General features: G+C 28.0%; 2 protein-coding genes across 2 annotated transcripts; both read right to left on the bottom strand.

Moving 5' to 3' along the window:
• Window positions 1–375: 375 nt before the first annotated feature.
• On the bottom strand, window positions 376–2,689 carry LOC128667846 (homeobox protein Hox-A2-like). The gene is made up of 3 exons (XM_053739556.1): window positions 2,482–2,689; window positions 1,951–2,093; window positions 376–1,014 (listed from the first exon to the last, which is right to left on the bottom strand). The coding sequence occupies exons 1-3, from the start codon at window positions 2,687–2,689 to the stop codon at window positions 376–378; spliced, it is 990 nt and encodes a 329-aa protein (XP_053595531.1).
• A 4,252-nt stretch (window positions 2,690–6,941) lies between these two features.
• Window positions 6,942–9,874, bottom strand: LOC128667845 (homeobox protein Hox-A2-like). Its single transcript, XM_053739554.1, has 3 exons — window positions 9,667–9,874; window positions 9,136–9,278; window positions 6,942–8,200 (listed from the first exon to the last, which is right to left on the bottom strand). The coding sequence occupies exons 1-3, from the start codon at window positions 9,872–9,874 to the stop codon at window positions 7,562–7,564; spliced, it is 990 nt and encodes a 329-aa protein (XP_053595529.1). The 3' UTR covers window positions 6,942–7,561.
• Window positions 9,875–10,510: the final 636 nt, after the last annotated feature.

Here is a 10,510-nt window from a genome sequence, read left to right as displayed (position 1 = left end):
CGTGATATTATGGTAACGGTTACCATAATATAATGATAATAATTTCCGTACATTATGGGAATGATTACCATAATATTATGTTTACAATAGTATTATAGGAACAGTTACCATAATTTTCTCTTCGTGTATTTTAACACACATTGAATGTGTTCGGCTTTTAAGGTCATAAGTAAAACTATAGTTTTTTATTGTTTATGGCCAAATAGTATTTGGCAAGTGGACTTATATTGACTTAACGCATGGCTTTGGAGTGCATTATTTACAAAAAGTATTCATAATTTAATTGGCCGGTTGAATTAAATATCTACTTAATACTTGACATCACTTATAGAAACATCAGTCTCACTCAACAACTGTATATCTATTTAATAATCATTATACATCTAGCACAGTGCTTAAAAAATTGGATCCATTGATATCGTCGAAAAAATCAAATGATGGTTCAGATTTTGTAGAAAAACTCAAATTTTGTTCTGAAGTCTGATTTTCTCCGATTGAGTATAAGTTAAGATCACTAACACCGATTTTAGCATTTTCATAGTAGATTTCATAGTCATTACAATTCATGTCTTTATCTACAGGTTGTGAAAAATAACTACATGTGTTTTGGTTACTATTAATTACGTTCTTGGCTGAGTAGCAGCAATTGTTATCATTATTATATACGTTGGTGTTATAGTTTCCATAACTACAGCTCTCGGTGTAGTTAATATTTCCGGTTTGCTGACTCCCGCTGTATGCAGTTTGATAGTTGACGGTATTTGAAAAATAACTATTATATAATTTGGTGTTCGAGTCGATATTTTGTGGTAGATGATGATGTACTGTTGGCCTGAATCCAGCCGATGTATTCATTCTTCTGAACTTTGCATCTTCTGTGGCGATCAACTGATTACTCCTCTTTTTTACATCGTTATTTGCGGAAAATGAACTGATTTTTCCGTTATTGGTGTCTTCATTTTCCTTCTCTAATTTCTTCTGCTTCATGCGTTGATTTTGAAACCAGACTTTTATCTGTAAAATAATTATGAAATTAATAATTTTGAAATATCATATCAATGTATGGTTTTATAATAATTTGTAGACATTATTTTGTTACTAATTACGGATTTGCGGACATATTCCTATATTAGGTGTAAAGAATCATGTAAGAACCTGATTTTTTTTTTTATGTAACAAATTCTTACACCAATTAACTTTTAATTTATTCATTTATTTATTTATCAAATCAAAAATTCTATATTTTTAAATTTAAATTGATTATTGCACAGAAAAATTGTTTTCGTTTGAAATGCTATATAGTGTTATAGTAAAGCCGGACCATGTTGGCTACGTGACGAAAATTGAAATAGACACATGAAACAATTAGTACGACTATAGTAAAATTTCCAATGGCGACAGTAATTTGTGATATAATCACTGTGTATTTTACTATATATAGTAATTTTAGCAAGTGTTTATTTCGATTTCCGCCACGTGGTCAATATTGTCCGACTAAACTATAATACCATAGCATTTTAAACGAGAATAGTTTCTCCGTCTGAGATTTTATCAATATTTACAAAGATCCTGCAGTTAGCCAACAATTAACAATTTTTTTACTCTATTAAATGAATTAATTGAAAAAAAAAAAAAAAAAAAACTAAAAATATGCACATGTAGAGAAGTATAAAAATTATAGGTGCAATTTTTGAAATATTCGTTTTTTATCGTTTATAAAAAAAAATGATTAGACGTTAGCTAACTGTAGTATCATATATAAACAAACCCCTGATACTAATTTTTGTTGGTGATATTAGATAATTTAATTTGTGAATTTAATAATTCAAATAAAATATTTCATCAGAAAATTAGCTACTTATAAATGAATTAAAAAAAAAACACTGTTTTTAACACATATAATGTCAATTTCGCGAATAAGTAAAAATAAAAATAGGAAAATCATCTTACCTGTCTTTCTTGGAGTCCTAGTTTAGTTGCGGTCATAATTCTTTTTGGACGACATAAGTATTTGCTCTCGGCGAATAATTGTTTCAAATAAAGAAGCTGATCGTTGGAGAATGTAGTTCGTAGTCTTCTTTTTGAGTTACTACCTATAAAACAAAATGAGAATATTGTAATAATTATTTACTCACTTAATAGATAAATATTTATAAAGTTATTTTTATAAGTTGCAACGAAAGAACAAATAAATCATCAAAAATATTTACTAAAAAGCTTTTTATACTTTTTTTTTTTTATAAAATACTCTAAAAATAACACTTGATCTATATTAAATGAATTGAAACTATAGTTCACCGCAATAAAATTTCGAGAAGTTAGAATATAATAAACGAGTATGAATAATAAATTAAATTTTTAAAAGTACTTTACACACTTCAAGAAAAAAAATTTGAACAACTAGCGTGATTATCAGTAATTGAAATAATAAATTTTAAGAAAAGTCAAAAAAATAATTTGCATTTATAAATGTTTAATTACCTTGTGTTTCTTCTAAATCTTCCTCCACTTTTACAATATTTCCCAGTGGATTATTAGCAAACTGGACTTCATCAGAACTGGGGGATGGAGAAAAACTTGATTCTTTTGAGACAGCTGATGGTATACTTTCTGGTGAAGATGCGTAAGTTTGGAACTCCAATGATGGATTGTGTTCATTAAATATAAAGTCGAAATCGAAAGTAGACATTTTCACTTGGTTGTTTATTAAATTGTTAGATTTAAATAAATATCGGAAGTTTCAACAGTATGTACTAAGTTAGAGCGTAGATTGCGATGCTAACTTATGGAAGTCGCTGAGGTAACTGATGTCTGAAGCCTCCAGGTACGCCAATTTATAGGCAAACGTGGCTTGTACGTCACCGAACTGTATTCTATTTTCTCTGTTTAAAATTATCTACTTCTCCCTTCTCTGCCTTGAATATCCTGTCAGCTCCCAAGTAAATGTTTCACACTTACAGTAACTGCAGACAATGTATATATATGTACCTAGGCCATGAGGGTCCCAGGATTAAAAATCTGGCGCCAATGTCTAGACAATAAGTTCAATAGATATATGAAGACTTCACACCTCTTCAATTGTCCGTTTTAAATAAATCTTCTTTGTGAAGGAAGTTTAGGATTTACACTTAAAGTATTACACTATTGTTATAAAAAAAAATTTATGACCGATGGGCTACTACATATATTCTAATGAAGTAAGGTGTGAGTGCAACCTTGAAAAGATATATTTTCATTTCATTTTTGAAATTGGTACAGTATATAATGAGCTTAGAGACAATTCGTAAAGCTATCAAACTTGAAATACGATTGATAATTTCCAGTGCTTATCAATAGTCGTGTAAATAAATCCTTAAACGTTCCAATAGCCTTGTATATATACTCTGTAAAAAACCTGTATGGGTTCACGCGATCTTCATCACTTTCAAGTGGTACGAAGTTACAATGATACACCGACGCTTTTAAATGGCTTGATGCAATATACAGTTTGGTTGTTGCAGCGATTTGATTATTTACCCCATAGTATTTTTCGGAAAAAATATTTTTTTTTTAAAGTCACTTTTATTCTTTAGAACAATTCTTGAACATTGAAAATTTTTATTTCTTTGTCTTACTTATTGTGCACAAGTATACTACATATACGTATATAGTAGAGTATTTCGAAAAAAAATTATTTTTTTTCTTATGGTCTCAAAAGCTAGTGTTGAGTAAAAACAAAAAAAATCTTCCCAAAAGAGCAGCTTAAAGAATATTCATATCCTGTCATTTTTTAAAAATAAAACTATTAAAAAATTTTTTCTTCGAAAATCAAATTGAATAATTTTGTAGGAAATTAAAGTTATTTAGTCTTTTTTCTTGTTAGAATGCTTAGAAAAAAATTACGAAGATTTAAACTATATTAAATAATATAATTTTATGTTTCTATGATATTAAACTGTTTTTTGACAGAAATTTCAGTTTTTTTTTTTATTTGAGCTAATGCCATCTGTGAATTTTTTTTTTAACTTATGAAAATAATTTTCCTTACTTTCAAAACAGAACGTTTTTTTTTTTTATTTAAAAACAAAGAAAGAGAAAAAATTTTAATTTTTCAAAAAAACTATTTTTTTTTTAAATCTATACAGAAAATAAGCAAGAAACCTTTATAAAACAGCTGATTGATTATAAATAATATATAGATTCACCGTATAAAAATCTATATGCAATAAAATTCGGAAATGGTTTTTTAAAACTGTGTGTATTACATTAAGTTTTTGAATTCACTATTGTTTCAAGCTTCATAACTTCTTTTTCTAATAATCGTTAGAAGAAAAGACTAAATAACTTTTTTGTAGGCAATTTAATTTTCTACAAAATTATGAACTTTGATTTTGGAAAAAAAAAAAAAAAAAACTTTATAGAAAATTGAATTCCTCACAAAAATGTCTTGAGTTGTTACGCTTGTTACGAAAATACAAAAAATATATCAAGCTTTCGAGGTATTAACTAATTTAAAACCATAGCGATTAACGTTTTTACTTTATCTGTGTCAATCAGTCGATAAAATCGACTTTCTGTAAAAAAAATTCAAATTCAAATCAGAAAAAAAAATATCATTAATTAAATACCAAAAATGAAAAACTAATAATTACACATAAAAAAATTTTCCTTGAAAAATAAAGAAATAAAATGTATATACGTACATTTTAAATGGGAAAATAAATTTTATTAGCGCCAGTTCAATTTTTAACATTTCAAGCTGATTTTTCAGGAAGATTTTTTTGAGGACCTAAGAAAACTTTTGAAACTAGGAGACCTGAAAAAAAAATTTTTTTTTTTGCCGGCGCATGAATATATATATATTACTTAAACGCATACGAAAAAATATATATGTGACATATATGTATCAATGCATTGGCTATATGGGGCATATAGAGGAAGGGGCGAGGTAGGTCAAACGAAGTACCCCAAAATTCTATAAAAAAAATTTCTACTTTTTAAACATTCCAAATTCACTTTTGTAAACATAATTGAATATTATTTTGAATATTTTCTGTTAAAGTTGTTGAAACTTTAGAGCAATGTGCCCTAATACGAAGACTTCCTGGTCAGAAAGTTGGCGTCAATTAGTTGCGATCAAGTTAGCGTCAACTTTTTCATAACTTTCATCTTTTGTAATTGTTGACTAACAGCTGATACAAACATTCTGATAAAATTGAAGGCAACTTTCCGTCAACTAATGGAATTTAAACTTTCTCAGAAATTTGGCAACCAGTTGCCGTCAACTTATGAGAATGCCAATTTATGCGGCAAACTTACCCTGATAACACGAGTTGATCGTGAAAAAGTTGGTCATTCATTCGTTTCCGACCAACTTGACAACAAGTTATTGACAACTTCACTTTTTGCAACTTTTGGCTACAAGTTACCGCCAAATTTCTCATAAAGTTGGCGCCAGTATGGAGCCGCAACTGGAATGCAAGTTTCTGAGGAAATTGAAAAGAAACTTACCGTCAACTTATGATTGTCAACCTTTTGCAAGCAACTTTTGCTACCAACTTTTTCAGAAAATGTATATCAACTATTGGAGGTACTAACTATTGGCGGTCAACTTAGTATCCAGTTGCGGCTGCAAGTTTCTCGTCAGTTTCTCGCCAACTTGGCTATCAGGGTAGTGGCAAGTTACTACTATAGGTTGTCGCTAGCTTGCTGCCAGCTTGGCTATCAAGGCAAAAGCTATTGAAGAACACAGAACGCCATTTGCTTTTTATTAATTATTAACTAACGATCGGTACACAGCCATTTTCAAGATATGATAAGGAGCAATAATCAGGCATGCGTTCAATAAAATATTTATTTATGATGATATCCATCAATATTTGCTAAGCCCTGCGTGAATATTTATTCTGCATCTTCTCCATATTATGACAATATAATAAAATATGAAAAAAAAATTGTCATATTTTCTTTTGCGCTGGATATTTGACCAATTAATTTTTCAAACGACTATACTTATAAAAATATAATTTTGTGAGTAAAAAATAATAGCTGCTTATCATCAGAACTGAATTCTGATTACCTGGAATGGTAAACTAATTTTATTAGGTAAATTAAATTACAAGAAAAGTGGAGTAAAACAAAAAAGGTTATTATAGAACTCGTTAGGAAAATGTGATATTCCTTCTTTTTCACCGGTCGCAAACGGAAGTAAAATATACTTAAAATACTCAAAAAAAAAAAAATCCTTAAATGATGTTTTCTTTAATTTTATTCAATATATATATATATATATATAATATCCAACTATCTTATTTGATCTGGATGAATCTAGACAGAATATAGATTTATACAGATCTAAAATATCAGATCAAATTAGATCATACATTGGATCCAAACTTTGTTTCCATCAGGATTATAAAAAAAATTTAAATAAAAATAAAAATTGAAATTTTTTCTAATGAAAAAATATTTAGATAAACGACCTCTTGTTGTCACATTTTTACTTAAATATATATTTTGAAAACTATAAAAGATTAACTAATAATTGATGATTGAATAGAAAAAAAAATAGCATATTTAAAAAGTTATAAAAATATTTTATTAAATTATTATTTCCATGAGTTATAAAAAAGCAAATACAGTGTATAAAAATGAATATAATATCATTACTAATTTTTATCAATATTCTATTATTACAAAATATATATTCGGTTTTATATATAAACATTAAATAATTTAGGATGATCTATCAATAACGTGTGATTTATGACAGTAAATTAACATTGTAATCACAATAAGTTAAATAGATTAGGAATGCTTTATACATTCGACTTACAAGTAATTTAAAAAAGTGACATAATAAATTAAAATTTTTACAATATCTATGACAAATATTTGGTATTTTCTCTTCTAACACTATAAGTTTTCAGATACAATAATAATTAATGTTACCAGATCAAAATTTAAAAAAAATAGAAAAATCTAAATACACTATAAAGCTAAGTTTGTTACAAACATATTACACGGAGCGAAAATTATAGTAACATAGTATATATAAATTATAGTAATATAGTATATATATTACGGTAATCATTCCTATAATTATGGGTATAATTTCCATATGGAATCGGAATAGTTTCTATGGAATCATGGTAATTGTTACCATGTAACTATGATATTGTTACCATAATATTATGGTAATCGTTACCGTGATATTATGGTAACGGTTACCATAATATAATGATAATAATTTCCGTACATTATGGGAATGATTACCATAATATTATGTTTACAATAGTATTATAGGAACAGTTACCATAATTTTCTCTTCGTGTATTTTAACACACATTGAATGTGTTCGGCTTTTAAGGTCATAAGTAAAACTATAGTTTTTTATTGTTTATGGCCAAATAGTATTTGGCAAGTGGACTTATATTGACTTAACGCATGGCTTTGGAGTGCATTATTTACAAAAAGTATTCATAATTTAATTGGCCGGTTGAATTAAATATCTACTTAATACTTGACATCACTTATAGAAACATCAGTCTCACTCAACAACTGTATATCTATTTAATAATCATTATACATCTAGCACAGTGCTTAAAAAATTGGATCCATTGATATCGTCGAAAAAATCAAATGATGGTTCAGATTTTGTAGAAAAACTCAAATTTTGTTCTGAAGTCTGATTTTCTCCGATTGAGTATAAGTTAAGATCACTAACACCGATTTTAGCATTTTCATAGTAGATTTCATAGTCATTACAATTCATGTCTTTATCTACAGGTTGTGAAAAATAACTACATGTGTTTTGGTTACTATTAATTACGTTCTTGGTTGAGTAGCAGCAATTGTTATCATTATTATATACGTTGGTGTTATAGTTTCCATAACTACAGCTCTCGGTGTAGTTAATATTTCCGGTTTGCTGACTCCCGCTGTATGCAGTTTGATAGTTGACGGTATTTGAAAAATAACTATTATATAATTTGGTGTTCGAGTCGATATTTTGTGGTAGATGATGATGTACTGTTGGCCTGAATCCAGCCGATGTATTCATTCTTCTGAACTTTGCATCTTCTGTGGCGATCAACTGATTACTCCTCTTTTTTACATCGTTATTTGCGGAAAATGAACTGATTTTTCCGTTATTGGTGTCTTCATTTTCCTTCTCTAATTTCTTCTGCTTCATGCGTTGATTTTGAAACCAGACTTTTATCTGTAAAATAATTATGAAATTAATAATTTTGAAATATCATATCAATGTATGGTTTTATAATAATTTGTAGACATTATTTTGTTACTAATTACGGATTTGCGGACATATTCCTATATTAGGTGTAAAGAATCATGTAAGAACCTGATTTTTTTTTTTATGTAACAAATTCTTACACCAATTAACTTTTAATTTATTCATTTATTTATTTATCAAATCAAAAATTCTATATTTTTAAATTTAAATTGATTATTGCACAGAAAAATTGTTTTCGTTTGAAATGCTATATAGTGTTATAGTAAAGCCGGACCATGTTGGCTACGTGACGAAAATTGAAATAGACACATGAAACAATTAGTACGACTATAGTAAAATTTCCAATGGCGACAGTAATTTGTGATATAATCACTGTGTATTTTACTATATATAGTAATTTTAGCAAGTGTTTATTTCGATTTCCGCCACGTGGTCAATATTGTCCGACTAAACTATAATACCATAGCATTTTAAACGAGAATAGTTTCTCCGTCTGAGATTTTATCAATATTTACAAAGATCCTGCAGTTAGCCAACAATTAACAATTTTTTTACTCTATTAAATGAATTAATTGAAAAAAAAAAAAAAAAACTAAAAATATGCACATGTAGAGAAGTATAAAAATTATAGGTGCAATTTTTGAAATATTCGTTTTTTATCGTTTATAAAAAAAAATGATTAGACGTTAGCTAACTGTAGTATCATATATAAACAAACCCCTGATACTAATTTTTGTTGGTGATATTAGATAATTTAATTTGTGAATTTAATAATTCAAATAAAATATTTCATCAGAAAATTAGCTACTTATAAATGAATTAAAAAAAAAAAACACTGTTTTTAACACATATAATGTCAATTTCGCGAATAAGTAAAAATAAAAATAGAAAAATCATCTTACCTGTCTTTCTTGGAGTCCTAGTTTAGTTGCGGTCATAATTCTTTTTGGACGACATAAGTATTTGCTCTCGGCGAATAATTGTTTCAAATAAAGAAGCTGATCGTTGGAGAATGTAGTTCGTAGTCTTCTTTTTGAGTTACTACCTATAAAACAAAATGAGAATATTGTAATAATTATTTACTCACTTAATAGATAAATATTTATAAAGTTATTTTTATAAGTTGCAACGAAAGAACAAATAAATCATCAAAAATATTTACTAAAAAGCTTTTTATACTTTTTTTTTTTTATAAAATACTCTAAAAATAACACTTGATCTATATTAAATGAATTGAAACTATAGTTCACCGCAATAAAATTTCGAGAAATTAGAATATAATAAACGAGTATGAATAATAAATTGAATTTTTAAAAGTACTTTACACACTTCAAGAAAAAAAATTTGAACAACTAGCGTGATTATCAGTAATTGAAATAATAAATTTTAAGAAAAGTCAAAAAAATAATTTGCATTTATAAATGTTTAATTACCTTGTGTTTCTTCTAAATCTTCCTCCACTTTTACAATATTTCCCAGTGGATTATTAGCAAACTGGACTCCATCAGAACTGGGGGATGGAGAAAAACTTGATTCTTCTGAGACAGCTGATGGTATACTTTCTGGTGAAGATGCGTAAGTTTGGAACTCCAATGATGGATTGTGTTCATTAAATATAAAGTCGAAATCGAAAGTAGACATTTTCACTTGGTTGTTTATTAAATTGTTAGATTTAAATAAATATCGGAAAGTTCAACAGTATGTACTAAGTTAGAGCGTAGATTGCGATGCTAACTTATGGAAGTCGCTGAGGTAACTGATGTCTGAAGCCTCCAGGTACGCCAATTTATAGGCAAACGTGGCTTGTACGTCACCGAACTGTATTCTATTTTCTCTGTTTAAAATTATCTACTTCTCCCTTCTCTGCCTTGAATATCCTGTCAGCTCCCAAGTGAATGTTTCACACTTACAGTAACTGCAGACAATGTATATATATGTACCTAGGCCATGAGGGTCCCAGGATTAAAAATCTGGCGCCAATGTCTAGACAATAAGTTCAATAGATATATGAAGACTTCACACCTCTTCAATTGTCCGTTTCAAATAAATCTTCTTTGTGAAGGAAGTTTAGGATTTACACTTAAAGTATTACACTATTGTTATAAAAAAAAATTTATGACCGATGGGCTACTACATATATTCTAATGAAGTAAGGTGTGAGTGCAACCTTGAAAAGATATATTTTCATTTCATTTTTGAAATTGGTACAGTATATAATGAGCTTAGAGACAATTCGTAAAGCTATCAAACTTGAAATACGATTGATAATTTCCAGTG

This window comes from Microplitis demolitor, chromosome 5, assembly GCF_026212275.2.
Source record: "Microplitis demolitor isolate Queensland-Clemson2020A chromosome 5, iyMicDemo2.1a, whole genome shotgun sequence".
Lineage (NCBI taxonomy): Eukaryota > Metazoa > Arthropoda > Insecta > Hymenoptera > Braconidae > Microplitis > Microplitis demolitor.
Note: the sequence above shows the minus strand (reverse complement) of the source record. Positions and strands in the feature narration are given on the sequence as shown.